Here is a 26170-nt window from a genome sequence, read left to right as displayed (position 1 = left end):
GCAGAGAAACGTCAATGGCTGGGTGATCAATATCCTTATTTGAACATAAGACTTGCTGAAAACCTCGGAAATCCCAATTACCCAAACACAAGCCTGTAGTCCAAGATGGCTCAATAACATCACTCAGCAGTCAGCACGCAAGTTCTCTCTCTCCCCCCCTCCCCTCTTTCTCACCCCCCCTCTCGCCATGTAGTGTATATGGTACACTGATATGGTCTCTAAGCTGTTGAGATCTGATTAGGAACAATCATTCACTTCAGATAACCTTGAGTAAGACATTCTGGGTTTATGCCCTGTCCCAATATCTACACTAGCATACAGAACGCATGCCCAATTAAATAACCAATTCATGAAATACACTGCTTCATAATAAGTGGTATACCAGTTAGTGACCATGACAATGAGCAGTCTATGGTGACCCAGGGCTGGTAGAGAAGTGTTACCTGAGGGTGTGGTAGCCCCCTGCTGGCCAGAGGGGGTGTCCAGGCTCAGTTTCCTCTTGGCTTCCAAGACTGGGTTCTCAAACTGGGTCTTCTGGTTGATATGGCTGCAGTACAGAGACAAAACAGAACACTAACTGAAGAGCTCAATATACAGTTCATATACACAGAGAGCTACTGTAAATATAGAAAACACTCAGACAGCCTCGAGAAAGGACCAATACACTCTTGTTGAAAAATCGGACGGAAAGTGACACCGACTAAAGGAAAGTGAGGCTTTCGTGTTTTCACAGCTTTCTTATCGTTGTTGTCCTTCTCCTTATAGAGATGTGACACCAGTTATCGGTCTCTTCACTTGGCAGCATCTTTTCATTGGGTAACAATACAAACATCTTTCTTGATACGTTTTCTTCTATGCCTGTGTCGTGACAAAAACGCCAAACAGGTTTCTGTCTGTTCCCCACTACACTCACAGTACGCAGTGTATTCAAATCCCTGATCACTATCCAGTCATGCAAACCTCCACTTGGCAAGCACACACACTGGTACTGTACAGATTATCATCTGTAAACCACAAACCAAAACAAACGACGCCACAGTGTTCCTGTTGACACACCATTTTACTGCTTACCCACTCGACACATTCAGCTGACCTAAGATCAGTGGGATAACCTTATAATCTGACCACGGTCCATACCTCTGCTCACAATGGCCACGTCGGACTGACCTAGGATCAGGAAAGCAGCCTGTGTGCCTGCTGTTGCCTGCTAGCTGTAGTGCTCTAGCGTTTCGATACCAGATTCCCAGGTCAGCACTTTGTGTTTAAACATCTACTATTCAGAGGAGCCCCCCCCCCCAGGTTGCATGTAAAGCAAGGAACGCATCTCATCTGCATAATGCGCTTTAACAGTTGTAGCTCTGAGCCAGTCGTGACTTGCTTTTATAACATGCACAAAACGGATGCCACTCCCGCTCTGCTCCATAAATCAGACGCATGCTGCGTGTGTGAGATACAGTGTGTGTATATGTGTGCCAATTGCCAGTGTATGCGTGTGCCTATTTGTGTGCGTGCCTGTATGTGTTTGGTTGTGTGTGTTCATGCGTGTCAATGTGTGTCACTATGTGTACGTGTGCGCGTTTCTAAGAAAAGTATTGTTTGTGCTCTCGTTGGGCATGAGTCACGCTGAGAGCTATCCTCCATATCCAATCAGGGAAGAGAAGCACTCCTCTGTGACTGAGTGTACTCAGTCCGCTTCTTTGATTACCACGGCTCTTGTTCTGTACTTTAGTTAGGAAATAATGAGCCATTCTGTTCTACTGTATTCATTCAAAACAAAAAGACAGGGAGGGAAAAAAAAAAAAAAAAAAAGGTTGTCCCGGTGATCCCTTAGCACAAACAGATTATGTTAATGCTCTCTCTCTCTCTCTCTCTCTATGGGAGGCTATGCTGGGTGAACTCTGAGTGCCTGTGTGTGTTTCTGAACAGGGTGAGGTCATGCCTGTCACCACTCCCATGTGCCCCCTGTACCAGGCAGTCGCAACCCTGTGAAGCACAATGGGAAGGCCAGTTGTCCTTAGACCGTCTTGTCAAACTTAATCGTTAGTACAGGCTACATTTGAAAACCACACTGACTGACAGCCTTACAAGTTCAGGTCTGCCTGTCCAGCATCTCTTAAGGACTTCAACCTGGTGTATATAAATCCCAGCTCATGAAACAAACGCGTTATTATCAAATGGCACTTCTTCTAAAAGTCTATTGTACAGTATGCACTATGAAACAACGATAACATACGCACTATACACACATTTACACTTGGATTTTGTATTGTAGATATGTGGTAGTGGTGGAGTACTGGCCTGAGGGCACAGTGTGTTGTGAAATCTGTGAATCTTTAGTTATGTTTTTAAAATGGTATAAACTGCCTACATTTTGCTGGACCCCAGGAAGAGTAGCTTGCTGCCTTAAATACAAAATACAATATTTACCAAAGCCCATCTGTGCAATCTGGACTGAATAACAGCTAAATAAATAAAAGGGAACCATGTCACAACTCCTGTATAACCACAACATTACATAGAGATACACTGCACCCAGAAATCATGGGAGGTATACTCACTCAACGTAGTAGGTTCCATACTGTGGATCTTCAATCTTCTCCCAGCCATACGGAAGCTCTGCAGGCAAGAGACAGAAGAGGAAGATGCAAATCAGTGTGCTGCTACAGCTTCTGGAACAACGGAGACACAGTCTACACACACAATGAGGCACGCGGTTCTGAATGACAACTCACTGCAAGGAACTAAGGATCCAGAGTTTATACACACCAACTACAAACTACTGAGAGGGCTGCCTTATTTGTCACCGGGTGTTTGGGAGGGGGAGAGAGCGTGAGAGAGCGAGATAGGAAGTAAGGAAATGTGGAGTTATGGCAATCCTGTAAAATAATGGCTTGTCTTCTCCCAGCGGTGTGTGAGTGGAATCTGGAGTGTGTGCTGTCCTGTGACGAACACATGCAGGGGGAAAGAGTTCTTCACGCAAGAGGGGACTGTGGAATTGCCTTTTTGGAGATACAGTGCTGATGAGCTCTCCACAGGTCTCCCACAAGCCATTAGGGGACAGGGGGCAGGCTGGGTAATGTAGTGTGTCACCGCATCGCTGGGGCCCGCAGGGCCATGTTTAGCTGTTTACAGTACTGTCTGTCTTGTCTACATGTCACAAGCCTGCAGCGGCATACAGGATCCCCACTCATAGTTCTGTCTAATGGGCTGCATTCAGATTATGGACAGTAATGTGTGCGTGTGTGTGTGTGTGTGTGTGTGTGTGTGTGTGTGTGTGTGTGTGTGTAGGGAGAGTGTATGAGTGCAACCTTGCTGCAAGATGCGTGTGTAAGAAAGTGTATTGCTCCTACACCATCTGTATGTGAGAACCAGTGTGTGTGTGTGGTCTTGTTCCTCTATCCTCGTGGGGACTTGAAATGTCCCCTATAAGGATAATAAAACAAGGAAAATTCTCCCTCGTGCGGACATTTCCCATGTCCTCATGAGGATAAAGGGGATTTTAAACTCAGAGGTTAGGTTTAGGGTTACAATTACGGTTATAATTAGGGTTAGGTTAAGGGGTTAGGGAAAATAGCATTTTGAAAGGAAATATATTTTAAGTCATCAAAAGGAGAAGAACAAGTGTGTGATTCTCACCTCCATCCTCACACTTCTCCGGTGGCTTGGCCTTCTTGGCCAGCCTGGGGTCCAGCCAGGTAGTGGTCTTGGTGTTGTGACTGTGGAGACAGAGAGGCACGACGTTACACGCTGAGCAAAAAGCGTCACAACAACTAGGTGAAGCATAGGTGTTCACCAAACCACTGTACCCTAGTGCTCCCTCATCATTCTGCCAAACCCCAAACAAACAAATCAAACTAAAGGCCCCTTCAAAATCATAAACCGACAGTTGAAGTCGGAAGTTTACATACATCTTAACCAAATACATTTAAACTCAGTTTTTCCACTATTCCTGACATTTAATCCTCGTAAAAATTCCCTGTCTTAGGTCAGTTAGGATCACCACTTTATTTTAAGAATGTGAAATGTCAAAATAATAGTAGAGAGAATGATTTATTTCATCTTTTATTTCTTTCATCACATTCCCAGTGGGTCAGAAGTTGACATACACTCAATTAGTATTTGGTAGCATTGCCTTTACATTGTTTAACTTGGGTCAAACATTTTGGATAGCCTTCCACAAGCTTCCCACAATAAGTTGGGTGAATTTTGGCCCATTCCTCCTGACAGAGCTGGTGTAACTGAGTCAGGTTTGTAGGCCTCCTTGCTCGAACACGCTTTTTCAGTTCTGCCCACAAATGTTCTATAGGATTGAGGTCAGGGCTTTGTGATGGCCACTACAATACCTTGACTTTGTTGTGCTTAAGCCATTTTGCGACAACTTTGGAAGTGTGCTTGGGATCATTGTCCATTTGGAAGATCCATTTGCGACCAAGCTTTAACTTGCTGACTGATGTCTTGAGATGTTGCTGCAATATATCCACATCATTTTCCATCCTCATGATGCCATCTATTTTGTGAAGTGCACCAGTCCCTCCTGCAGCAAAGCACCCCCACAACATGATGCTGCCACCCCCGTGCTTCACGATTGGGATGGTGTTCTTTGGCATACAAGCCTCCCCCTTTTTCCTCTAAACATAACGATGGTCATTATGGCCAAACAGTTCTATTTTTGTTTCATCAGACCAGAGGACAAAAAGTACGATCTTTGTCCCCATGTGCAGTTGCAAACCGCAGTCTGGCTTTTTTATGGCGGTTTTGGAGCAGTGGCTTCTTCCTTGCTGAGCGGCCTTTCAGGTTATGACGATATAGGACTCGTTTTACTGTGGATGTAGATACTTTTGTACCTGTTTCCTCCAGCATCTTCACAAGGTCCTTTGCTGTTGTTCTGGGATTGATTTGCACTTTTCGCACCAAAGTACGTTCATCTCTAGGAGACAGAACGCATCTGCTTCCTGAGCGGTATGACAGCTGCGTGGTCCCATGGTGTTTATACTTGCGTCCTATTGTTTGTACAGATGAATGTGGTACCGTCAGGCGTTTGGAAATTGCTCCCAATGATGAACCAGACTTGTGGAGGTCTACAATTTGTTTTCTGAGGTCTTGGCTGATTTATTTAGATTCTCCCATGATGTCAAGCAAAGAGGCACTGAGTTTGAAGGTAGGCCTTGAAATACATGCACAGGTACACCTACAACTGACTCAAATTATGTCAATTAGCCTATCAGAAGCTTCTAAAGCCATGACATTTTCTGGAATTTTCCAAGCTGTTTAAAGGCACAGTCAACTTATTGTATGTAAACTTCTGACCTACTGGAATTGTTATACAGTGAATTATAAGTGTAATAATCTGTCTGTCAACAATTGTTGGAAAAATGACTTGTGTCATGCACAAATTAGATGTCCTAACCAACTTGCCAAAACTATAGTTTGTTAACAAGACATTTGTGGAGTGGTTGAAAAACTAGTTTTAATGACTCCAACATAAGTGTATGTAAACTTCCGACTTCAACTGTATGTCGTTATTTTGGAATCAAGTGGCTCTTTAAGGGAGCCTTTGAGGGAGAAATGGAGGGAGGGATGGACGGAGAGGTAGCCAGCACAGAAAAGAGGGAGACAGGTCATCTGAGGGAGAGGAAGGCGAGTGAAGGGATGGAAGGAGAGATGGAGGGAGAGAGGTAGTCAGAGCAGAGCAGACAGGCCCTCAGAGGGACAAATTGCAGGAGGGAAGGAGGAAGAGAGAGGGGAAGAGAGAGAGGGAGAGCAGAGAGCAGATGCAGACATCTTGCAGAAGGCAGGGAGAAGAGAGAGCAGGCCTTTGGGAGCGTTCCATTTGTCCAATTGTTTCTCCTGTTTCTCTTGCTCAGAGAGAATGAGCTATTGATTTTAGGCCGGCTACAGCACCTGGCTCTGACTTCTGTATGCTGTGTGAGCCACACAAACAGAACAGACTGGTAAACAACGAAGGGAGGGGGAGAGGGCCAACGCTTTCAGCCCAAGCCCAGCACCACTATATCAAACACAGGAAAAAAATACACCTGTATTCTAAACACAAGATAGGTTAATATAATGAATCATTTCACAAATCCTATGCCATAATTACAATAATACTATTGTTCACTTTCAAATCGCTGTACTGTGAGCAGCAGAAAAACAAGTAGGACTCCGGATCTACAAGTGTAACACCGAAACTATTCTCTGTACAAACAAATCACCATCTCTCTTTCACAACTACCTCTCTCTACTACTAGCATCACCAACACCACCCTGGCACTGTACTGGAGTCGAGAACCAGAAGACCAGCACTTACTCTATGAAGTAGACCATGCCCGTCTCTGTGTAGGCCATCTCCCAGGTCTTGGGCAGGGGCTCCTGGCTCTCGTCGTGTGGTAAGGTGTTCCAAGTCCTGAAGTCCATGGCCCCACTACTGGACTGGTTATAGCTGGGTACCGTCTTCCTCCACTCCTGCCCAGCCGTGTCCTTGTGCTCTGCGTGGGTGGCCACGGAGGGAGAGAGGGACAGGGGGAGGGAAAATGGGAGAGAGAAGGGTGGTGAGCGTGTGGAGGCAGCATGGGGAGCCCTGTGAGCTCCCTGCATTTCTCCTTGCTCCTGCTACTGCCGTGCTGCTGCCCTGGACAGACAGACTGTGGGCTCTAGACTGTTAGACACAGCACAGAGGGGAGGGAGAGAGAGGACAGGGAGGGGAGAGGGAGGGGAGGGAGAGAGAGGACAGGGAGAGAGAGGACAGGGAGAGGGTAGAGAGAGAAAGAGAGGGTAGAGAGAGAAAGAGAGAGGAAGAGAGAGAGGCAGAGAAAAGGTGGGCGAGCGAGAGAGAAAGAGCGAGCGAGACGGAAGCGCAGCAAGTGTGCCACAGGATTTGCATGTCAGCAGTGATGTTCTGGAGTGCGAGCGGCTTGCGGGCAGCAATGGGTAGAGCTGACCTAAACTACGCTTCAGCCCTACCCAGCACAGAGCTCAGCGCCCAGACCCTATTAGCATCACACAGCCCAGCCCTGTGTGTGTGTTTCAGTGTGTGTGTGTGTGTGTGTGTGTGTGTGTGTGTGTGTGTGCTCTTATCTGCAGGTTTATATTTGCATGCCTCTGACCTAACTCGTTAATGTATTCAGTGCTCAGACCTGTTTTTCCTGATCTGAATGGAGGCAGAAAACGACACATAAAAAGATGAATGCAAGGAGCTACTGCCAGTAGTACAGTGCTCTTTATATTTACATATAAAGAGAAGGATCTCTTCATGCTGGAGGCATCCTTTGTAACGGCAACAATAAAACGCACGTGTTATCTACCACCCTCCTGCAGAGACGTGAGGAATAAGAACCTTCCTGGTGCGTGCAGACCATGCGGTGATGAGTATGTCGTCTCGATGTATGAACAACGTCAGTCATTGAACAGTTCAAGCCTTAATCGAAACAGCCTTAACTACTCCGTCTACAAGCTTCAAGACGGAATAGTATTGTTTGATGCTTGTACAACACGTCTTCGCACCCTTTGGCTAAATGACTGAATTACCTACATCTACAGTTGAAGTCAGAAGTTTACGTACACTTAGTTTGGAGTCATTAAAACTCGTTTTTCAACCACTCCACAAGTTTCTTGTGAACACGCTATAGTTTTGCCAAGTCGGTTAGGACATCTACTTCGTGCATGACACAAGTCATTTTTCCAACAATTGTTTACAGACAGATTATTTCACTTATATTTCACTGTATCACAATTCCAGCGGGTCAGAAGTTTACATACATTAAGTTGACTGTGCCTTTAAACAGCTTGGAAAATTCCAGAAAAAGATGTCATGACTTTAGAAGCTTCTGACAGGCTAATTGACATCATTTGAGTCAATTGGAGGTGTACCTGTGGATGTATTTTAAGGCCTACCTTCAAACTCAGTGCCTCCTTGCTTGACATCATGGGAGAATCAAAATAAATCAGCCAAGACCTCTGAATTTTTTTTTTGTAGACCTCCATAAGTCTGGTTCATTCTTGGGAACAATTTCCAAACGCCTGTAGGTACCACGTTCATCTGTACAAACAATAGTACGAAAGTATAAACACCATGGGACCACGCAGCTGTCATACCGCTCAGGAAAGAGACATGTTCTGTCTCCTAGAGATGAATGTACTTTCGTGCGAAAAGTGCAAATCAATCGCAGAATAACAGCAAAGGACCTTGTGAAGATGCTGGAGGAAACAGGTACAAAAGTATCTATATCCACAGTAAAACCAGTCCTATACCAGTCCTATATCAACACAAAGAAGAAGCCACGGCTCCAAAACTGCCATAAAAAGTCAGACTACGATTTGCAACTGCATATGGGGACAAAGATCGTACTTTTTAGAGAAATGTCCTCTGGTCTGATGAAACAAAAATAGAACTGTTTGACCATCGTTATGTTTGGAGGAAAAAGGGGGAGCTTGCAAGCCGAAAGAACATCATCCCAACCGTGAAGCACAGGGGTGGCAGCATCATGTTGTGGGGGTGCTTTGCTGCAGGAGGGACTGGTGCACTTCACAAAATAGATGGCAACATGAGGAAGGACAATTATGTGGATATATTGAAGCAACATCTCAAGACATCAGTCAGGAAGTTAAAGCTTGGTCGCAAATGGGTCTTCCAAATGGACAATGACCCCAAGCATACTTCCAAAGTTGTGGCAAAATGGCTTAAGGACAAGAAAGTCAAGGTATTGTAGTGGCCATCACAAAGCCCTGACCTCAATCCTATTGAAAATTTGTGGGCAGAACTGAAAAAGCGTGTGCGAGCATGGAGGCCTACAAACCTGACTCAGTTACACGAGCTCTGTCAGGAGGAATGGGACAAAATTCACCCAACTTATTTTGGGAAGCTTGTGGAAGGTTACCCAAAACGTTTGACCAAAGTTAAACAATTTAAAGGCATTGCTACCAAATACTAATTGAGTGTATGTAAACTTCTGACTCACTGGGAATGTGATGAAAGAAATACAAGCTGAAATAACCATTCTCTCTACTATTATTCTGACATTTCACATTCTTAAAATAAAGTGGTGATCCTAACTGACCTAAGACAGGGAATTTTTACTTGGATTAAATGTCAGGAATTGTGAAAAACTGACTTTAAATGTATTTGGCTAAGGTGTATGTAAACTTCCAACTGTACATCCTTCTCCCTGCTACTTCGATGGGAAAACAAAGCCATTGTGAAAAGCATCCATTCAATCAAGATGCTGAAGCACCAGGGATAGATCGGTGACGTGGGTATGATGCACTACATGGGTAAAGGTAGAGCTGTGTCTCTTCATGAAGAAAATAAGCCACAGTGGAAAGACACTAAGTGTTCTCTTCATCCCACGCATTGACCCATTGTTGTGTGTGCCCAAGGCCATAGAGATGGTGTGCATTGGAATAGCTCAGTCCAGCACGCCACACTCATGTGGCTTTCTTTCTGTGGAGTGCCTGGCCTGTCTAACTGTTCTTAGACCTGTGCTTCAGTCGCTTGTCCCTTGGCCCTTGAACGCCAAGGTCGTGGGTTCGATTCCTTCTAGGGCCAGCCATACCAAAAACGTATGCACGCAAGACTAAATTGCTTTGGAAAAAGTGTCAGCTTAAATGGCATATATTTAATTATTATTTGTATGCATTCAGAAACAGTCTCAGAGTAGAAGCGCTGATATAGGATAAGTTTGTCTTTTAGATAGTAATGAATAAGATTATTTGGACAGCGGGAACCTGATCCTAGATCAGCAACATCTACACTGAGACACTTTATGAATAAGAGCCCATGCCTCAGCGACTTAACTGTACTCAGAACTGTGTTTAGCCTTCCTGCCCTCAGGGCCTGCCCAAGGCCCCTCTAATATGCCTGATCACAACTGAGACATTTAAAATCAGGCAGAGAGAGGACGGCCTAGGTGCCCAGCTGCAGGCAGGACCCTAAGGGGCCCATGGCACCAAACAGACTGACCGTCTAACAGACGGGAGGGCTACATTGTCCTCTCTCTCATTGGCACCATTCAGATTTGGAGTGGGGGAGTGCCCTTCAGACGGGGCCAGGGTGAGCCAGAAAGAGGACACAGGGCTATGGTCAGAAGCTAGGCAGGGTGTTCCAAACCAAACAGGGGACAGCTGTGCTGTGGGAGCAGAGAGGAGCAAGAGCCAGCTGGAAGTACTCCAAGCCCAGAGGAGAGACACTACCGGGGGAGCCTGGAGGGCAAATGGGACACAGGCAGATGCTGCTCCAAGGATAGAGAAAAGGGAGTGATGGAACAGGTCCTATTGTGTCCACTCACTACTCATCCATTATATCTTCCATTTCTTTCATCTGATGAGAGTGGTGCATTTCTCTGGAATGGTACACCACGAATGGTTTGTGAAGGCGGAACTTGAAAAATGAATGTGACTAGTTTGTAGGGCTGGGTATTGCCAGGAACGTCACGTTACGATATTATCACGGTACGTAAGTGCCGATATAATATGTATTGTGATTCTCACGATTCTATATGTATTGCAATTCCGAATCAGTACTGCAGTTTTTTTGCTGCTAAAAGTAACAAAAAACACATTAATATTATTATTACTCTTTTTATTTTAATTTTATTTTTTAGATACAAAAACAACATTGCGATATCTAACCGCATCAGTCCCCCCCCTCCCCCCATCACTACTAGTTTGATAAATGCTGTCTATTCTCAACCCTTTGTGAATAACAACCTATGGCACTTTGTTTCTGAATTTGTTTACAGTTCATGTGAGAGGATACTGTCTTTGAGGGAAACACAACAAGAACAACATGTATCCCTTAACCAGGGATTTCTACATTATTGATCTAGCTAGATGGAGAAGCAAACTACTTCACTTTGTAGCGTTCTGATGTAAATGTCCTTCTGTAAAAAACAGATCATCCTGGGGTGTCCTCTTTTGGGGGAAAGAGGTAATGAGTGTGAAGGGTCCTGGAGGGAATGAGTGTGAAGGGTCCTGGAGGGAATGAGTGTGAAGGGTCCTGGAGGGAATGAGTGTGATGGGTCCTGGAGGGAATGAGTGTGATGGGTCCTGGAGGGAATGAGTGTGATGGGTCCTGGAGGGAATGAGTGTGATGGGTCCTGGAGGGAATGAGTGTGAAGGGTCCTGGAGGGAATGAGTGTGAAGGGTCCTGGAGGGAATGAGTGTGAAGGGTCCTGGAGGGAATGAGTGTGAAGGGTCCTGGAGGGAATGAGTGTGACGGGTCCTGGAGGGAATGAGTGTGAAGGGTCCTGGAGGGAATGAGTGTGACGGGTCCTGGAGGGAATGAGTGTGAAGGGTGGAGGGAATGAGTGTGAAGGGTCCTGGAGGGAATGAGTGTGAAGGGTCCTGGAGGGAATGAGTGTGAAGGGTCCTGGAGGGAATGAGTGTGAAGGGTCCTGGAGGGAATGAGTGTGAAGGGTCCTGGAGGGAATGAGTGTGAAGGGTGGAGGGAATGAGTGTGAAGGGTGGAGGGAATGAGTGTGAAGGGTCCTGGAGGGAATGAGTGTGAAGGGTCCTGGAGGGAATGAGTGTGAAGGGTCCTGGAGGGAATGAGTGTGAAGGGTCCTGGAGGGAATGAGTGTGAAGGGTCCTGGAGGGAATGAGTGTGAAGGGTCCTGGAGGGAATGAGTGTGAAGGGTCCTGGAGGGAATGAGTGTGAAGGGTCCTGGAGGGAATGAGTGTGAAGGGTGGAGGGAATGAGTGTGAAGGGTGGAGGGAATGAGTGTGAAGGGGGGAGGGAATGAGTGTGAAGGGGGGAGGGAATGAGTGTGAAAGGGGGAGGGAATGAGTGTGAAGGGTGGAGGGAATGAGTGTGAAAGGGGGAGGGAATGAGTGTGAAGGGTGGAGGGAATGAGTGTGAAGGGTGGAGGGAATGAGTGTGAAGAGTGGAGGGAATGAGTGTGACGGGTGGAGGGAATGAGTGTGACGGAGTAAGAAGCCCTCTCTCATCCCTCTTTCTCTCATTTTGGGCAGCGTGGTCAGCTATTGTTGAGCCAGAACAAATCGATCTCCGACAAAGTGAAAGAGACTGAATGTACAAGCAAACACTGTGGTGTTGCCATCGGTTGAATTGTTATTAGTTATGTTTAATACAATATCAATGTTGTGGACTATCAGCTTGTGGCAGTTGACGCGAGAGGACGGGAACATGTTGTCGCAGGACAGCGTGGCCATCTCACCTGTGAGTCCGTTGACCATTGGAGACCGCTCTCTCTCCTCCTCGTCCTCCTCCTCGGGGGCTGCGCTGTCCTTCCTGTCCATCTTGCTGACGGATGTGGTGCGTTTCCTCTGGACCTCGGTGTCAAACTCCTCATCAAACAGCACCTGATCTACCAGGTCAGGCTGCACCGGGCTGGGCTCCGCTGGGGGCTTGGGCGTCCCGTAGTAGTTGCCTGTAGGAGAACACACACAGCAGCGTCAACAGAAACAGTCTGTGGTAGCTTCCTGGTAGACGAGGTTAGATGATACTTCACTGCGGGGAAAAACGATTGTTTTTATTGTATTGATTAGACAACGAGAAGACAATTCAACTGAAAATACGGCGGGTGCAACCACACACACAACACAGTTTATACTCGGTATGTCAACACTCAAGGGGGAAATGGATTCCCAACTGAACATTGTGCAGTGCCTGACAAGAGCGTAGGCTCGCTCCCTCTCTTTCTGTCCCATTCTCTCCTTCACTATCTCTCTCTCGTCATATTTACTGCAGTGCTGGGCTGGAGTGTGCTCCCCAGAGCCCCGTGGCAGTATCCTTTATCCAGGACAGACCCGAGCGAGGAGCTTCTTGGCGCTATTAGCTGTGTTTTATTGTCCTGTGTCGTGTGCTGTGGCGCCCGGGGCCAAAACAGCATGAATCCCTCTGTGGAGAGTAAAACTCTCCTGTGGGGGAATTGACCCAATTTCTTTACTTCTTCCAACTCTCTACTTCCAGCAAACCAGACAGAATAATATAAAGAAAGAGAGGAATGAGGGAAAAAAACAGCAAGTCAGGAAGCTATATAAATATTGATTCATTTTGCTGTTCCCTCAGCTCCCTGGGAAGCCAGTCCTCCAGTGGCGTTGACAGTAGAGTAGACCGCAACACTAAATCCTGTAGTTTAAAAGCACTGGAGTTTCTCAGGCTATCTGGGAGTGGTGAATTACAGCTGAACGTACCATAGAGAGTTATTACATGTGGAGAAACATCTCTCAACGCTCCAGCGGTCTATCAGCTGAGCGGACAGACATTTTAGTCAGCTTGCAGCACTGAGGGTTCGGCTCATCTCATGGGAGTTAATGGGGAACATACCCAAATATCTAAGAGTAGGAGCACGCTCAATGTTTAATGACTATACTGTAGTGTTTGTTATGAAACATCCCTAGACCAGACCTCCACAGCCAAATTAAAGAGGTAATTATGCTAAATAATGGTCATAATTAAGTTATTAACAGACATTACTAACATTCATTGGGAACACGGCACCATTAGCATGGGGTTGGATGTCAAACCAAAACATCCACATTGTTTTTAGACAGAGACGCTTGGCTCGCTCTTTAATTTATTCATAATTGGGAAGCCTAATTTGAATTAATTACACCCTGTATTAGCTTATTTAAAGAATGGGAGAGAAAGACTAGAGGGGGGGTTTGTGAATTAAAACTCATTAGTTACCCTCTCAACTCTACACAACCCTATGGTTTTGCTGTACATAATGCAGTAAGTTTAATATCTCAATCAACTCATTTGTGTAGAGTAATGGCACAGCCGCTGCCGAGTAATACAATACACAACTTGACTACTTGTCGGTCTTAATCTGTCTGTCTGTGACAGGGAGTAGAGGCTCTGAGAGGGGAGGCAGGAGTCATCTTACCGGCTGTGTGACTCACACCTTCTCTCCCTGTATCCCTCTTCTCTGCACTGTTCCATGACCCTGGAGATACATCCAACAGCCCCTAGTCTGAGCCCCTGCTGGCTACAGGTTTATTAGCTATCGGATGACACACCAAACCCAGCGGCACGATGTTGAGAAACAAAGGGATCAACACACCTTTTCCTTAAACCGACACCCAACCGATCCATCCTGATCCATTCTCCCTCTATCCCTCTCTCCCACTGCCGACACCCAACCGATCCATCCTGATCCATTCTCCCTCTATCCCTCTCTCCCACTGCCGACACCCAACCGATCCATCCTGATCCATTCTCCCTCTATCCCTCTCTCCCCCATCTCCCTCTATCCCTCTCTCCCACTGCCGACACCCAACCGATCCATCCTGATCCATTCTCCCTCTATCCCTCTCTCCCCCATCTCCCTCATCTCCCTCTCTCCCACTGCCGACACCCAACCGATCCATCCTGATCCATTCTCCCTCTATCCCTCTCCCCCACTGCCGACACCCAACCGATCCATCCTGATCCATTCTCCCTCTATCCCTCTCTCCCTCATCTCCCTCTCTCCCACTGCCGACACCCAACCGATCCATCCTGATCCATTCTCCCTCTATCCCTCTCTCCCCCATCTCCCTCTATCCCTCTCTCCCACTGCCGACACCCAACCGATCCATCCTGATCCATTCTCCCTCTATCCCTCTCTCCCCCATCTCCCTCATCTCCCTCTCTCCCACTGCCGACACCCAACCGATCCATCCTGATCCATTCTCCCTCTATCCCTCTCCCCCACTGCCGACACCCAACCGATCCATCCTGATCCATTCTCCCTCTATCCCTCTCTCCCTCATCTCCCTCTCTCCCACTGCCGACACCCAACCGATCCATCCTGATCCATTCTCCCTCTATCCCTCTCTCCCTCATCTCCCTCTCTCCCACTGCCGACACCCAACCGATCCATCCTGATCCATTCTCCCTCTATCCCTCTCTCCCCCATCTCCCTCATCTCCCTCTCTCCCACTGCCGACACCCAACCGATCCATCCTGATCCATTCTCCCTCTCTCCCCCATCTCCCTCATCTCCCTCTCTCCCACTGCCGACATGCAGCCGATCAATTTGCATTTGTCAAAAGACAGCTTCATTATGCCTCAGCACGGTGAGCACGATGAAGATGAAAGATAGGAGGCTTTCTTTAATCTAGACCTGTCACCACACAGCCCGGTCATCTCCCTCTCTCTCCTCCTACTTCCCATGCGCGCTCGCCCGCTCTCTCGCTCTCTCCATCCCTCCCCACCACTCTCTCTTCCCATCTCCCTCTCCCCCTGCCTCCCTCCATCTCTCAGGCCCAGTGGTGCGTGATTAATAGCTCATAAACACCGCTCTCCTAGTCTCTGATTAATGTGCATTAGTGAACACAGATAGGAAGAGAGGAAGGGGGAACAGGAAGAGAAGATGGGGGGAACAGGGGGAGGGAATAGGAAGAGAGGAAGGAGGAATAGGGAGCGAGGAAGGGGGAATAGAGATTTGTAACAGTATCACCATTAATCTTAAGGGAATACGTGGGATGTGCCAGGAGACGGTTGTGTGTGTGTGGAGAAGAGAGACGTGTTAACTAAGGTAGGTACTAGGCAGAGGGTGGGGACGGTTGTGTGTGTGTGGAGAAGAGAGACGTGTTAACTAAGGTAGGTACTAGGCAGAGGGTGGGGACGGTTGTGTGTGTGTGGAGAAGAGAGACGTGTTAACTAAGGTAGGTACTAGGCAGAGGGTGGATAAAAACCCACAGTCTCTAGCTGTGTGAACATGAGCTCATAGCAAGACGGAGCGAACAGGGCAGGATACGGAGGGCCTTTCAGGCGGTTCTACGACTATTTTACATTTCAGCCATAGAACAGGGTTCTACGTGTACAACCAACCTCATCAACACTACTCAACAGCCCCAGACCTGCAGAGACTACATGCTAATTCCAGTCAGTCAGGTCAGCTTTCACATACACTATGCAGCTGGTAAAGCACTACTCTATACAACTGGTGGGAGACATGACCTTTTAACCTTCCCTTTCGTTCCTTATCCATGACCAGGCTGTGTGGGTCCAGTCCCAGGCGGATCCAGGGCTGAAATATGCAGCAGGGCCCGGGCCATGGTACTCAGTGGTACTGTATTGTAGTGTGGAGAAGTCATGCCATCTGGATAGAATAGGCAGCAGCTGCCAGCGCATCACAACCCATGAGAACCTCTGTAGGACAGGAGTACAGAGTATAGGCAGCAGCCTCCAAAACAGGGATAGGAGTGCCAGTAAGGTCTGAGCTCTCATGCCTGTCCTCTCAGTTTCACTGTTCCTCTCGTGGCCTTGTGCGCTAAAAAGCGTTCCCGTTCTCCATCGGTCTCTGTGGTGAAAGCATAGCGGTAGCACACTAGGAGACAGAGATTATGCGCGCGCGCGCCGCTTATGGCTTTGCGATGGGAAGCGTCGAGTGTGTTAGGGATGCGGGAACTGGGGAAACCCCTCGTGTGGAGGTTTGGAACGCTGCCTCGAGAGTCTTATCCCTTCTCTCTCTGCTCTACCACTCGCCCTTTCCCCACCCCCCCACTCTATTTATCCCTCCCCTTTCTTTCTTTCTCTTTCACTGTTGCTTACTCTGCCATTCTCTCTTGCCTCTCCCTCTCTCTGCCTCTCCCTCTCTCTGCCTCTCCCTCTCTCTGCCTCTCAACTAGCCAGCCAAGGCCGTGCACACAGGCACTCTTTAATCATGGAGGATGAGCCGTCTCTCTTTCTCCTGGTTAGTGCCCACTGTGCAGCCTTGCCTAGCAGCATTCCCAACCTTCACAGTCTCGACGGCAGAGTGCCTGAGGCAGCCAGGCAGAGCCAGACAGAGCCAGCTGCAGGCAGAGCCCATCTTGTGCTCCAGAGTTAAGACCGCTGCTGGCACAGTGCAGGCAAAGCTGACTGTCTCCACAGCCACCCTTGTCACCTCTACATTCCTCTGCTGTGAGGGCGAGACCGTGTGAATGGATGTCTCTGCTAGACTACAGCTGCACCCTGTAGTCCAGTAGAAACGTCTAGTAGAGGCACTACAGGTGCATGTGAGGCTTTTGAGGCTGATTCCCTGACCTGTCAATGTTTTTAATTTGCTGTTTTTGATATTGTTATACTCTTGTGAATTCAATGGTTTTTACTAGATTACTTGTAGTTTTTCATGTTGTCTGTCTGTAATTTTTGTAATGACTTGGTGCTGCCTATCTTGGCCAGGACGCTCTTGAAAAAGAGATTTTAAATCTCAATGAGCCCTTCCTGGTTAAATAAAGGTTAAATAAATAAAATAAATAAATGTGCTGAAGGACCAGAGCTGCTGCCTCTGATCAGTTCTTCCCCAAGTCCCCGCTATAGCGAATGCACTGCCACCATCTAGAACAGAACATGGCTGCATGTATGGATGAAGGGGATTACTGTAAACTGCACTGAGTGAGTCTGTATTATTTTGGACAATGTGTTTGTCTTTTTAGAGCCACAATGAAACAACCGAAAGTCCACCAACTTGATTGTGTATTCCGCAACTCTGACATTCCTTAGCATTGGAGCGTTTCCTAATCCTCCTCCCTAGGACTCTCCTCTGCCTGTGTGTGTCTCGCCACTGCAGCACCTTGACCCTTTCCTTCCCTCCCTCCTAAGTCCTGGCCCATTGCCCTGGCTGGTCTTATCTTCAGTAACGGTGCTTTACAGGAGCGCTTGAAATACCTTTCAGAGCTGCCGTGTGATCTGCTGCTCTGTGCTCTCTACAATGCACCATCATCACTGGAAACAGCACCCCAATCCCTGGCACAACTCCTCGTTCAGAACCCCACTGAGTCAGACCCACAGCGTCAACAAACAAACCCGGACTTTCTTATCTCAGCATTTGTCAATCTTGGTTTTATTGCATCGTTGCTTTCTTTCTCTCCAGTTATCTCTGTCTTTCTATAATCCATCGTTCATGTTGCCCTGGCTGGCCTGTGGCTGGCGTCCATATGGAGCGCTAGAGAGAGGAGGAAGCGAAGTTAAGAATCGCGGCGTATAGACTCACCTCCCCGATCTGGAGTCGAGGCACAACTCTCAAGTGCAAAGAGTACTACTCACGGCCTATCAGCCTCTCTGTGCCTCCCGAGAAATAATACAGGGCTAACCTTTATTGGCACTTTCCTCCCTGAGTTTGAGTCAGCTACCCTGCAGTTGAGCACCACCTGAACGAGAGGCAAAGAGAGAAACCGGTGTTGCCAGAGCAACAGGGAGAGCCCACGCGGTAGGGAGAGAGGGTAGAGAGGCTAGGGTATTTCAAAGCGGAGCAGAGCAGAGTCCACCGGGGAACAGAACCAGGGGACTAAATAGAGAGAACATGAATGAGCAACAGGCTTGGGAGACAGCAGGCAGCGGCGGCTGGAGGAGGCGAAGGCTGCCTGAAGACTGGGCCAGATGAGAGCACTGCTGGGCGGAGTAATGGCCCATCATATATATATATATATATATATAAAATATGCAGTGTGCATCCATCCACACACACACACACCACAGAGAGAGAGAGAGAGAGAGAGAGAGAGAGAGAGGCTGGTTATCATACAGCTGGAACCCTGGACCTAGTCTTTCCCTGATCAGCTCTACAGCTACAGATCATCAGGCCCTGCCTGGCTGTCCAAAGATCACAGAGATTAGTCCCAGTGACAGCCTGGGTGATGGGAACAGCCAACTATCCACACATACAACACCAGTCAATAGAGAATGCCAGGAGTGTGCAAAGCTGTCATCAAGGTAGAAGGTGGATACTTTGTAGAATCTCAAATATAAAACATATTTTGATTTGTTTAACACTTTTTTTGGTTACTACATGATTCCATATGTGTTTTTTCATAGTTTTGATGTCTTCACTATTATTCTACAATGTAGAAAATAGTCAAAATAAAGAAAAACCCTTGAATGAGTATGTGTGTCCAGCCAAAGTAATGGCGCTGCCGGTAATAAACCAGGCTCTAAGTCACAGATTGACTCAAAGGGAGATCACTGACTAAAGTCACACATTTCCCCCTGTGAACAAAAACTCATTGTTATGAGCTGAGAGAGAAAGAGAGAGAGGAATGTACGTGTGTGTGTGTGTGTGTGTGTGTGTGTGTGTGTGTGTGTGTGTGTGTGTGTGTGTGTGCCTCAGTTGTCCACAGGAGATTCCTCAGAGGTTAAAAGGCCCTACATTAATAACTAGCATCCTGTGCTGAAGCAGCCATATGAAGATCAGCCTACTATATGTCCTCACTGTGTGGATGTATAAATGTATCCTGCGTACTGGTGCAGTCTGGATACAACTGGCTATGAGGGGACAAGCCCCCAGGGTTCTGTGTCACAATGCTGACCGCTGGCTTCTTAGAAATCATCAACCTACTTTGAATCACAAGTGGGACAACGCTATTCTGCTCTTGAAAAAGCTAGCTACTTCATTTCACATTTACAATGGTATGAATGCTATCTTTATACTGAGTTTATCTGATGACCTGGATGATGGTGACAGCTCAGCAGATACTATACAAACAATGCATAAGTCATGGGGATTCATTTTGTGATGTGGCTGCATCAGGAAATTGTTATTACTGTGTCGGGTCCACTCCCCTATCCATCTCCCCTCCACCCTCCACTAGACCAGTTGTTCCCAAACTGTGGGGTGAGGGGTCGACAGTGGTCCTCCCCCCCACCCCCAAAAATGTTTTTTTAAAGGAACTCAGTCCGGCTTTCAACTTACTCTACAAAGTTGTAATAGTAGAATCCACAAGGTGCATTTTTGAAATTGGGTTGTGCATCATCAGTTCCTCTTGTCATGTCAGTCATTGTATACATTAGAGAGCCATTTATAACTCGTCAGAAATGTCCAGATCAACTAGCCCATGTCAGCTAACGTTTTGTAGCTAGGTTTTGTAGCCCATACAATTTATTGTAAAGATTGAGTCACACAAATATCACATGAATAAACATTAGACATGGCAAAATGAATAGAACTGCAAGAAAATTTGCTTCAAAACTACAAAAGTTTATCTGCACCCCATAACAAAATGTGTAGAAATGAATGTGCCCATAGAAATAGACGTGGGGCGCGGGATGTTCCCCAATGCTGGAAGGGGGGCCTGAGTAAAACACTTTGGGAACTACTACCATAGACCACCTCCCCCAAAAAACATGCCTACCGTCATAGGTTCCACTCTCAAGCAGCAGGCCACTCTCCTCCAGCACGCGGAACTCCCCCACACTGATGAAGTTATAGTCAACCCCAGGAACCTCCCCCTCTCTGGGCTGTCGTGTGGTACCTGGAAAAAGACATCACAACAAACATAAAGTGAGTAAAACAGACCGTTTCCTGGGGCAGAGTCATGATGCAGATCCAGCTATGTATGAACAGGAGAGGGGTGGACACCATTTTCATCATGCACACAGGGATGTGAATTGTGTCCTCATATCCTGCAGGACCCCATGTCAGTATCGAGCACAGCTTACACCAAGGCGGGTTACTGAGAAACCAAGCTAATGCCAAATTAGCTTCCACACATTGAGCAAGTAACATTTACGGGTAAGGTAAGAGTAAACTAATAAAACTATGGGAAGAGTGTAGATAACCTCTCTCCTCTCATAGTCCAAATGGAAGATGAACAGTGTTACAGTTGAAGTCGTCAGTTTACATACGCTTAGGTTGGAGTCATTAAAACTCGTTTTTCAACCACTCCACAAATTTCTTGTTAACAAACAATAGCTTTGGCAAGTGGGTTAGGACATCTACTTTGTGCATTAACACAAGACATTTTTCCAACAATTGTTTACAGATAGATTATTTCACTTATAATTCACTGTATCACAATTTCACTGGGTCAGAAGTTTACATACAATAAGTTGACTGTGCCTTTAAACAGCTTGGAAAATTCCAGAAAATGATGTCATGGCTCTAGAAGCTTCTGATAGGCTAATTGACATAATTTGAGTCAATTGGAGGTGTAACTGTGGATGTATTTCAAGGCCTACCTTCAAACTCAGTGCCTCTTTGCTTGACATCATGGGAAAATCAAAAGAAATCAGCCAAGACCTCAGAAAAAAAATTGTTGACCTCCACAAGTCTGGTTCATCCTTGGGAACAATTTCCAAACGCCTGAAGGTACCACGTTCATCTGTACAAACAATAGTACGCAAGTATCAACACCATGGGACCACGCAGCTGTCATACCGCTCAGGAAGGAGACGCATTCTGTCTCCTAGAGATGAAGGTACTTTGGTGCGGAAAGTGCAAATCAATCCCAGAACAACAACAAAGGATCTTGTGAAGACGCTGGAGGAAACGGGTACAAAAGTATCTATATCCACAGTAAAATGAGTCCTATATTGACATAACCTGAAAGGCTGCTCAGCAAGGAAGAAGCCACTACTCCAAAACCGCCATAGAAAAGCCAGATTACGGTTTGCAACTGCACATGGGGACAAAGATCGTACTTTTGGGAGAAATGTCCTCTGGTCTGATGAAACAAAAATAGAACTGTTTGGCCATAATGACCATTGTTATGTTTGGAGGAAAAAGGGGGAGGCTTGCAAGCCGAAGAAAACCATCCCAACCGTGAAGCACGGGGGTGGCAGCATCATGTTGTGGGGGTGCTTTGCTGCAGGAGGGACTGGTGCACTTCACAAAATAGATAGCATCATGAGGATGGAAAATTATGTGGTTGTATTGAAGCAACATCTCAAGACATCAGTCAGGAAGTTAAAGCTTGGTCGCAAATGGGTATTCCAAATGGACAATGACCCCAAGCATACTTCCAAAGTTGTAGCAAAATGGCTTAAGGACAACAAAGTCAAGGTATTGGAGTGGCCATCACAAAGCCCTGAAATGTTTGACCCAAGATAAACAATTTAAAGGCAATGCTACCAAATACTAATTGAGTGTATGTAAACTTCTGACCCACTGAGAATGTGATGAAATAAATAAAAGCTGAAATAAATCATTCACTCTACTATTATTCTGACATTTCACATTATTAAAATAAAGTGGTGATCCTAACTGACCAAAGACAGGGAATTTTTACAAGGATTAAATGTTAGGGATTGTGAAAAACTGAGTTGAAATGTATTTGGCTAAGGTGTATGTAAACTTTCCTAATTCAACTGTATGTAGAAAACCCTCAGACCGTGTCACAGAGAAACAGAGTAGGTGACTGACCTGAGAGCTTGTTTAAACTGGATGATGGTTGGATGGTTGGTTAGCCAACTTAATGCCTGAGTTGGCTGAATAAACCCCTGAGGGCCTCTACACAGTCAGGCTTCAAAGCCACAGTGAGATATAGACGGATGGATAGATTCATGAATGGAATGTCCACTCCTGAGCCATGATGTACGAATAATAACTTCACTGATAATTACAGTTACCACAGCTTGTCTCTTATTCTGTGTAGTTCTTCCTATCCTATGCCTGCCAGCAATAAATGACCCTCGGGATGAAAAAAAGTTTTTTTGAAGGTGTTCTGAGGTCTGTTCATCTCCAGAGCTCAAAGGATGGTATTTCTCCTCGAGGTCCTTCTTTTCTGTTCCGCCAATAAGCGAAAAGCCACAGTTGAAAAATCTTACAGTTGAACATTGACCTCTCTCTTTTTGTTCCTTCTCTCTCTCCATCCTCCTCTATTTTTCACCCTAAATCCCCTGAAATTCTTGTTTTTGATCTGGAAACTGCGGCACTATACATAGCAGTGTATACTAAGCCTGCAGTCATTAAACAATCCTGCGAACGGTAACTGTCTGTGTAGTGCAACTAACTCCAACAAGCTGGTCTATTTAACATGTTTTCCCCTTATTGAAGACATGTAGAAATATGTTGGAAATATTTTCCGCATCAGGAAATCAGCTCAGATGTAATTGGGTGTTTACCTCACGTGAACAGCAATCTGACCGGCGCACCGATGGACTCTTAATACTATCCCTCCTGCTCTCCCGCCACCCTGTGGTAATGTTCATCTGTTACTGCTGCTGTGAGAGCACTAACATCTGAAATGCTTTAAACCTGGTTATAAAGTAGACTATTGTATTCTGAGATTGAGGAGCAGACAGGGAACAAAGGCAGTAATATGAGAATCATTGAACAGGGAAACATGGGAAAAACAGAATACTGTATTCTTGTTTGCACAGCCATTTGGACTTGCCTGTCTGCATGAGTGTCAAATAGGTCGTCTTGTGATGTAAAGATCTGAAATGTGAGAGGGGACGCAACTAGAGTTGAATCAAGGAATCAATCAAGTCTTTTGAGGTAGAGGATAATCAAGGACAGGTCTTTTGATGTAGACAGCAGCGAAGACAGTTTGTGCTGGTTCAGAGTAAATACTGTAGCAGCTATCTTTTATCTGAGTCTGAGGAGTCGATGTGGGAGTCAGAGGGAGGTGATGGAGCGGGAGAAGGAGGTGAGGGAGAGGGAGGTGAGGGAGGAGAAGGAGAGGGAGGTGAGGAAGGTGGAGAGGGAGGTGAGGGAGGTGGAGAGGGAGGTGAAGGAGAGGGAGGTTATGGAGAGGCAGGCAAGGGCGGTGAAGGAAAGGGAGGTGAGGGAGAGAGAGGTGGTAAGCAAAAAGCTTTGGGAGAAGAAACAACACTTCAATTGACTTCCATTCTTTGTTCATGTTCTCAAAATTTCACCTTTGAAGAAATGAAACAATTGAACGAAAACAATACTGAACAGAGCAGCAACAAAACAAAAACATAATGAAAAGGTATTGGGTTGTTTGGGGTGGATGTAGTGAAAATTAATTGGCACTTTTCTCCATGAGGAAGTGTATTGTTGTGGAACAGGTGGGAGGTCCAGTCCAGACAGTGGAACACCATGGCAAAGGAGGTGGATAAATGAAGATGTACATTACCGGTCGAAAGTTTTAGAACACCTACCCATTCAAGGGTTTTTCTTTATTTTTACTATTTTCTACATTGTAGAATAATAGTGAAGACATCATAACTACGAAATAACACATACGGAATCATGTAGTATGGGTGGCTACTTTGAAGAAACTCAAATATAAAATATATTTTGATTTGTTTAACACTTTTTTGGTTACTATATGATTCCATATGTTTTATTTCATAGTTTTGATGTCTTCACTATTATTCTACAATGTAGAAAATAGTTTTTTTTTAAAGAAGAAAAACCCTTGAATGAGTAGGTGTGTCCAGCCAAAGTAATGGAGCTGCCGGTAATAAACCAGGCTCTAAGTCACAGATTGACTCAAAGGGAGATCACTGACTAAAGTCACACAAAAACCTTGAATGAGCAGGTGTTCTAAAACCTTTGACCGGTAGTGTATATATAGTTCACTCAGGCCATTTATCATAGAAAACAAATGTGTCTGTTTAACTGGGTGGCTCTCCCCAAAAAATGAGTCAGTTCTTGTCTGTTTAACTGGGTGGCTCTCCCAATTGAATGACTTCAATTGAAACAGGAAAAAAACTGAGTTGGGGTCTCCTTTCCCTTCCATCTCTGATTGTGACACGTACGCACAAACACCCGCAGATGCCAATTGTCGCAGGGGAAAAAAACAATTAGTGTATCAGTTTACACAGCGAAGCATCACCACCGTGAAACTCTGCCAGCTGCTTAAGCTTCTTACAGGGAGACCAGGAGAAACGTTAACACCTACCGCTGCAAAGCTGTTATACATAGTCACACAGACCTGGCCCTGTTGCAAGAAGGGCATATTTTGTTCAATCTGACAATATAGTCATGTGAAAGGGGAAAACCAGTAGCGGTCTGAAGATGGGTCTTGGAGGATACACCTAGAGATGTTTATTGACTTTTCTTTAATCACACTATAGAGAAAGTAATACACAAAGTGATAAACATTGATATGCAATAAACATGTTAGGCCTACATAACTCAATGCTGTATAATGTCAATACTCCAGATTGGTACTGTGAGCCATAGGCCAGGCTCAGCTAACTTTAGGTCAGTGACACGTCATACAATCCTGAGCAGGCAGTATGGGGCATATCACCCTGGATATCAGAGCAGAAGGAACATACCGATATTCCCTATTAAAGGCAGAGCCAGGATCTAATATGTAGTCTTTTGTTTCCCAGGTAGAAAAAAAAGTTTAACGTAAGACCCTTAAATCTTGTCAAGAGCAATTCTTTAAATTGAATACAGGGGGCACTTTTTATTATATTTCTGTCATCCTTCTCTCTTTGTTATCTCCTAGTGAGCCTCTTAGAGCTTGCTGCGGTGCCCCTACGGATATTACTGCTTAGAGGAGAAGAGAGGGAGGCAGAGGGTTCAGCCGAGCTTCAAGGACCCCTGGCACTGACTCTCTTTTCTTCCCTTCTTTCTTGGGAGCTTTAATGATGCCTCTGCCTGTGTGTTCAGGAGGGGACTGGAGAGAAGTCACGCTCCTCTCTCTGAGCTGCCATTTAGAGGGCTCTAATGAGGAGAGGCAGAGCGCAGCCAGGTGGCCATTCTGGCTCACAGGGAGAGACTTAGACCATTCCTAATCCCTGGCTCTGTGTAAGGCCATAGTCACAGTCACACAGCACAGGCTAAGCAGCGGCTCCTTGCACTGTGGAAGGCCATTTACAGTCACACAAACAGCAGTGGCTAAGTAGCGGCTCTCTGCACTGTGGAAGGCCAATCACAGTCCCATAAACAGCAGTGACCAAGTGGGACAAATGCAGTGGTGGAAAATGTACTCAACTGCCATATTTGAGTAAAAGTAAAGATACCTTTATAGAAAATGACTCAAGTGAAATACTACTTGACTGAAAATCTAAAAGAATCTGGTTGTATATATACTTAAGTACAGTGGTGGAAAAAGTACTAAATTGTCATTCTTGAGTAAAAGTAAAAAGTGAAAGTAAATGCTATGCATCAAATTCCTTATATTAAGCAAATCAGACGGCACAATTTTCTTGTTTTTGTAAATCTACGGAAAGACAGAGGCAAACCCCAACACTCAGACTACATTGACAAATGCAGGCAGAAATTTGTCCGGTATATGACATAGCACTGTGATAAAGTCACTCGCTACACTGGAAGTTAATAGGAATAAGACTTTTAAATCGCGAAAGAGTCTATCATACATGTCAGATTTCACTACTGGCCGATGTCATAACTCGGGAGGATGTCTTCTCTCGAATGAGCCATTGATCATATTTTTGCAATATTCCTACCTCGAAAAGCTTGTAATTTAACGGAGGGTCTAGCACATTTTTCCTATTTGTCTGCCTCTTTAGTCCAGGGTGCATTACATGGTGCCATTACCAGAGATATTATAGAAAGTGCCCAATAGACTCCCAATCAATCCT

General features: G+C 45.9%; 1 protein-coding gene across 1 annotated transcript in view; it reads right to left on the bottom strand.

Annotated features, from left to right (window-relative positions):
- Positions 1 to 26170, bottom strand: part of LOC120061095 (membrane-associated guanylate kinase, WW and PDZ domain-containing protein 3-like) — a 184142-nt gene that overhangs the window by 22073 nt on the left and 135899 nt on the right. Inside the window, exons 3-8 of the mRNA XM_039010633.1 lie at positions 20056 to 20175; positions 12171 to 12383; positions 6308 to 6485; positions 3637 to 3716; positions 2559 to 2616; positions 444 to 547 (exon numbers count right to left, since the gene is read on the bottom strand). Of these exons, the coding sequence (XP_038866561.1) occupies positions 444 to 547; positions 2559 to 2616; positions 3637 to 3716; positions 6308 to 6485; positions 12171 to 12383; positions 20056 to 20175 (753 nt within the window). The remainder of the gene's footprint in view (positions 1 to 443; positions 548 to 2558; positions 2617 to 3636; positions 3717 to 6307; positions 6486 to 12170; positions 12384 to 20055; positions 20176 to 26170) is intronic.

The sequence above is a fragment of the Salvelinus namaycush genome, chromosome 16 (genome assembly GCF_016432855.1).
Source record: "Salvelinus namaycush isolate Seneca chromosome 16, SaNama_1.0, whole genome shotgun sequence".
Taxonomy (NCBI): Eukaryota; Metazoa; Chordata; class Actinopteri; order Salmoniformes; family Salmonidae; genus Salvelinus; species Salvelinus namaycush.
This window is presented reverse-complemented; position numbering and strand designations above follow the sequence as displayed.